Source organism: Meles meles, chromosome 6 (genome assembly GCF_922984935.1).
Source record: "Meles meles chromosome 6, mMelMel3.1 paternal haplotype, whole genome shotgun sequence".
Lineage (NCBI taxonomy): Eukaryota > Metazoa > Chordata > Mammalia > Carnivora > Mustelidae > Meles > Meles meles.
In genome coordinates this window covers 74,759,808-74,765,807 of record NC_060071.1, presented here as the reverse complement: position 1 = coordinate 74,765,807, position 6,000 = coordinate 74,759,808, and the positions used below count along the sequence as shown (strand labels likewise).

General features: G+C 47.9%; 1 protein-coding gene across 1 annotated transcript in view; it reads left to right on the top strand.

Moving 5' to 3' along the window:
* Nucleotides 1–6,000, top strand: part of GNB5 (G protein subunit beta 5) — a 40,639-nt gene continuing 34,639 nt past the window's right edge. The window contains exon 1 of the mRNA XM_046010180.1: nt 1–262. Within this exon, the coding sequence (XP_045866136.1) occupies nt 151–262 (112 nt within the window). The 5' untranslated portion in view covers nt 1–150. The remainder of the gene's footprint in view (nt 263–6,000) is intronic.

Sequence of the window (6,000 nt, the reverse complement as noted above, 5' to 3'; positions counted from 1 at the left end):
GCGTCAGCGCCGGAGGGCGGGGCCGCGCTCGGGGAGACTGCGGTGGAGCTGCGCGGGGTCGCTCCCGCCCGCTCGCCGGCCAGGCCTCGGTCGCCCGCTCACCCGCATCCCGCCTCTCCGCTTCCCTCCCCGCCGCGTCCCGGCGCGAAGATGGCAACCGACGGGCTGCACGAGAACCAGACCCTGGCGTCGCTGAAGAGCGAGGCCGAGAGCCTCAAGGGCAAGCTGGAGGAGGAGCGGGCCAAGCTGCACGACGTGGAGCGTGAGTGCGGGCCGGGGCGGGGGCTGCGCGCCGGGAGGCGGGCCGAGGCAACCAGACCGGCCCCCGGGGGAGCGCGGCTGGCGGGGGTGGGGTGGGCGCTGGGCCTCCCCGGGAGGGAGCCAGGCCTGCGCCGGCGCCAGAGATGGGCCCCTGGTTCCCGGGCGCCTGGTGAGGCGCGGGTAGCGGCCCCGAGCCCCGGGGTGCGCGGCTGTGGGGCCCGAGGAGGGAGGCCCTCGGAGACGCGGGACACCTTGCAGAGCCCCCGCCCTCTAGCGGAGGCCGTTCCGCCTCTGGGCTGGGGCGCCTGTGGTAGCAGCCCCTGGCCGCTGTTCTTACCTCCCACCATCCCCTGAAGGATCCTGGGACCAGTTCTCTCCACCACCTGCCTGGGAGCTGCGAACTGGTTGCCTTGCTGCCCGAGCCGAGTGGAGGGGGGTGTCGGCGGTAGCCAACGCCGCGAGCCCTGGTGGGCGCGGCCTAGGGTAAACTCCCGTTTTGTATTTCCATCATTTAGCTTTCTCCATCACTGTGGTGCCTTTTCTCAGTTTTGCTTTTACGAGGAACCAGGCTAAGTTAAAAACCTCATTTTCCACTCTGCCCCCTTTCCTTGCGGGGGGCGAGGGGTGGAGAACCAGATGAGTGAAAAAGCAGAGGAAAAGAAGCAAAGGGGAAAAAGAAGCAAAAGAGGGGGAAAAAAGCAAAAGAAGCTTTTGAATGGATGCGGCGCGTTTGGTATAAAAGAGCAATGCCAGTCTTAAATAAACTTACTTATTGACCACCACCATAATTCAGAAACGGCTCTGTGATTTTTATGAGCCAGCAATTAAATAGCCAGGTTAAATGACTCTTGGTGGGATCCACTTTCCTTTACCGTCAGATGGTTTGTCCTCAGCAGAGTTTGTGCTCAGGGCCAGGCTTGGGGAAGTGGCTTTATCTGCTTTTCAGCTCTGAGGGTGGCAGCTCCCTTTGCTGAGCACAGCCTCCCCCCCACACCCCACCCCCACCACCGTACCCTCAGGCACCCCTCTACATTGTGCTCCTACCATTCCTGTCTGGTACCACCCCTTTTAAAATCTATTTGGAGAAGAAACATGGGGTTCATGCTAGGTCGTTGAGCGCCTGATGCCTTTCTTTGAAAATCACTTGATAGAAGCAGATGACGTGATTCTATAGAGTGTGCTTTCTTTCCTAGGGGCATTCTTGAAATCAGAGACATGCTAAACCGCTTATTATTTAGGGATGTGTCCAGCTACAATTAACTGTAAACCCCAAATAAAGCAAATTGGGAGTTATTTTCCTTATATCACAGGAAGAAGTGTCAATGACCACCAGCTTTGGTTCAGCTGCCTAGTGTGCCAAGGACCCAGACTCCAGGCTTTCTTCTCCATCACCCTGAAAACACTGGTGTTAGCCCCATGATTATAGTATGACTGCCACAGCTCCAAACATAACCTCTGTATCCAGGGCAAGAAGGGGCAGTGTGGGCACCAGCCTCTTGTTTGCCTTCTTATCAGGAAAGCAGAAGTTTTCCCCAAAGCCTCCTTTCTCCCAACAGATTTTGTATTTTATTGGCCAGAAGTAGGTCACATAGTTATTGCAAGACTGGGAAAGGAAGAAGTGAACTGGACATACTGTCATCCCCAGATAATTATCAGCCAGCGGTAGTGAACAGCAATTGGGAGGCACTAGGCAAAGTCTGTCTCATTTCACTCTGCCAGTTTCTGCATTGTGCAGATGCTGTCGATGATGCTGTCATTGTGGGGTGGGTGCCTCTGAGGTAGGTCTTCTGACTTCTGCATGTTACAGATGAGGAAACTGAGTGAAGGGACTTGCCAGGGACTGCAGCCAGTAAGTGGTGGGACCAGGATTCCAGCCCAGGCAGTCAAAACTCCAGCCCAGCCTCACTTCAGCTCTGTGCCCAGTCCCTTTGGGCTCTGTGCAGAGGAGGTTCTCCAGAAGCTCTTCATCAGCAGGGCAGACTGCCCGCAGGGAACCTCTCGGCCTTTTCCTTGACTTGGGAAATGGCCTTAAGGCAGAGAGATAGGTCAAGGTAGAGCTTTTCAGCACGGAACCCCATCCTGACAAGGATGCAGTACCCTCAGAAGCCAGGGCTGAATTTTGGACTCACAGTGGAAAGGTCTGTCTCTATATGGATTGAAGTCAGACCTTTGGCCAATGTTAAATGGAGGAAATGGCTTATATGGGTCCCAAGGGGAAGCCAGCCTACATGAAACTCCATAGCCCCGGGCCTTGGGCCCCTGCCTTTCACTGTATTCCTTCAGAGCTTCCTCCTCCCGAGATGTTTCACCTTACAGGATGTTTCTCCTGCCTTCTGCTTACCTTCTACCATGGGTAAGTGTTTCCTTCCTTGATTGTAAGACATTTTAGAATCATGAAGTTATAGCTTATATTAGTTTCCTTTTGCTGTTGTAGAAATTTCCATAAACATAGGTGCTTAAAGCAACATAAATTTACTCTTTTACAGTTCTGGACATCAGAAGTCTATATTAGGGTCTTCAGGGCCACATTCTTTCTGTAACCTTTAGGGGAGAGGTTCTTTCTTGCCTTTTCCAGCCTCTGAAGGCTGCACGCAATCCTTGGCTTGTGGACCCACACGCTCTGACCTTTCTGTCATCACCTCACCTTCTTTGACCCTGATCTGCCTGCCTCCCTCTTATAAGGACCCTTATGATCATAGTGAGCCCACCTGTATAAATCAGGGTAATCATCCTGCCTCAAGATCTTTAACATAATCACATCTACAAAGCCCCTTTTGCCATGTAAAGTAACACCGTCACAGGTTCCGAGGATTAGGACATGGAGATCCTATCCCACAGTTCTCAACACTAGAAGGGTCACTTGCTTCAGCCTCAGTCCTCGGGCACAAAAAGTTTCCTTCCCCTCCTCTCCATAACCTTATGGATGAGGAGACTGTTGAGATCCAGGGAAGGGTAAAGGGAATGCCTTAAGCTTCTGCAGCTACTCTAAGCGAGAATGGGGGTGGGGGTAGATGCCAGGGTTTGGGCTCCTAGTATTAGCTCTCCTTCTCACCCTGCTAGGCCATCTCTCAGGCAATTGAGATTTACATTAAAAAGGAAAAAAAAATCCGTGTATGCATATGAAAAAGTCTCAATATGAAATTGAAAAAGTACAAAACAGTATATATAACATGATCTCATTCGCTTAAACAAGGGATGCTTGTGTGTGCATTGAATTTGTGGCAGGATACATGAGAAACTTGTTTTCTCTAGAGAGAGCCCAGGGAGTGAGGGGAGGTAGAGGTACTTTTCACTGTATACCCATCTGTGCATTTCCTGCTTTGATAATAAAAAAAAATGAGAACTGAAATGAGAGTCAAGATCAAGAACAAAAAAGAGAGTTCAACTTTAAAGAGTTCTTAACTTGAAATTAAACAGAAGAATGAGCCAGAAAGGGCAGGAGGCATGCTGTGTTTATTTCAGGGAGCATGTATGGCAGCCTCGTGGGGGCTCGGGGGGCTTCTTCCAGAGTCCCAGCCTCTTTGAGGCCAGATTCTAATCTAGCGTAGGAACAAAGCCACTCAAAGAAGATGTATGTAATTTCGGGGCGCCTGGGTGGCTCAGTGGGTTAAGCTGCTGCCTTCGGCTCAGGTCATGATCTCAGGATCCTGGGATCGAGTCCCGCATCGGGCTCTCTGCTCAGCAGAGAGCCTGCTTCCCTCTCTCTCTCTTCCTGCCTCTGTCTACTTGTGATTTCTCTCTGTCGAATAAATAAATAAAATCTTTAAAAAAAAAAAAAAGAAGATGTATGTAATTTCTTGAGTACATATCTAGAGGAAATTTGGGCAAGTCACAGGACTTACCATCAGATGCTATTCACTTTTCTATCTCTTATAAATGTAACTTTGTGAAAGGTTTTATTCTCAAAGGCTATATGATAACAGGAGCCTTGGACTATTCTGATTTTATGGTTTAAGGAGAAACCAAGGAAAACCAATTTCTGGATTAGTCTGAAGCAAAGACATTGACTGGCTTTTTCTAAGTTTTAAGGAAATATGCTGTGTGGCCTGAGGCTGGACTTGAGTTTCCCTACAAACTAATCTCGCTGCTGCTCTCCTCCATGCTGCCTGCAGCCATGAGAGGGAGCCCAGAGCAAACCTGCCTTTCATCTCTCCCCTTGCTTTGGCTCTGTGTTCATAATTGCAACAAGCTAGCTCACACAAGTATCTCTAGGGTACCTCCATAATAAACCAAGGCCCACTATAACAAATTTAGAAATCTAGAAGCAAACAAGCCATTCATAACTCCACCACCCAGAGGTAACCACTTTGAATATTTTGGTGTGTTTCATAACTTATGATTTTATGTTTGTGCTAATTATTTGTGAGCATACTTGGGATTGCACTAGGTTCAGAGTTTGAGCCTAATTTTAAATTAACACAATGGATTACATAGCTCCCCCTGTCATTTTGCCATTCTGTTTAACGTCAATATTTTTACTTTATTGTATGGAGACATGTAGTACACCGTCTGAAAGACTGCACCGTTGCTTAGTCTCTCCAGCTTTTAATTAGGGAATTCTGGGGAGGTTTTTTTCTGTGTGTAGCTAATGTATGTTTTGGAGCAATTCCAAAATCTCACGCACACAGGAAGTAATACGATCGCAGATGTTTTCCTCCCATCCAAGTATCTGAGGATGTTTAGATCTCACCCCATTCAATCCAGGGGTAGAATCAGAGAGGATCCATTTTTTAATTTTTTTCATTTGTGTTTTTTACTTGAATCTAGCGGACACACAGTGTTACATTAGTTTCAGGTGTATGGCAGTGATTTGATAACTCTGTAGGTTATGCTCTGTTCACAAGAGTAGCTACCATCTGTCCCCAGACAGCTCTATACAGTATCATTGACTGTACTCCCTATGCTCTTATCCCATTTATCCCCGTGACTTAGTATTTTTCTTTTTAAAATTTGAATTCAATTAGCCAACTTGTAGTACATCATTAGTTTCAGATGTCACATTCAATAACTCATCAGTTGGGTATAACACCCATGGCTCCTCACACCACATATGCCCTCCTTAATGCCCATCACCCAGGTTCCCCATGCCCCCACTGTCCCCATGACTTACTCATTCCATAACTGGAACCCCGTACCTCCCTCTCCTCTTCCCGCATTTTGCCCATCCCCCACCTCCTCCCCTCTGGCAAACATCAGTCTGTTCCCTGTATTTATGGGTCTGCTTCTGCATTTGTTTTGTTTTGTTTTTTAGATTTCACATATAAGTAAAGTCATATGGATTTCTCTTTCTCTGTCTGACTTATTTCACTGTCACAAATGATAAGATCTCATTCTTCTATAAGAAGTATGCCATTGTGTGTGTGTGTGTGTGTATCACATCTTTCTTTTATTTATATTTTTTTTTTCAGCATAACAGGATTTATTGGTTTTGCACAACACCCAGTGTATCACATCTTCTTTATCCATTCCTCTATCAGTGGATACTTGGGTTGCAAAATGAATTTTTTAGAATTAGCTTTGGATAATTTTTCATCCTCGGTTCCTTAGATCTTCCACCAAATAGTAGCCATCAAAGACAGTTTATTGGTTAAAAAAAAAAAAAAAGACAGTTTTTTGGTGCAAAATTTGGAAGGTGATTCAGCCTCCCCTTTCCTGACTCCGGTTCCTATGGATCCTTCAAAGCCAGGTACCTGTGACGTCCCCTCCTGATGGCGCAGCTGCCGGCAGAGTCAGCCGGGT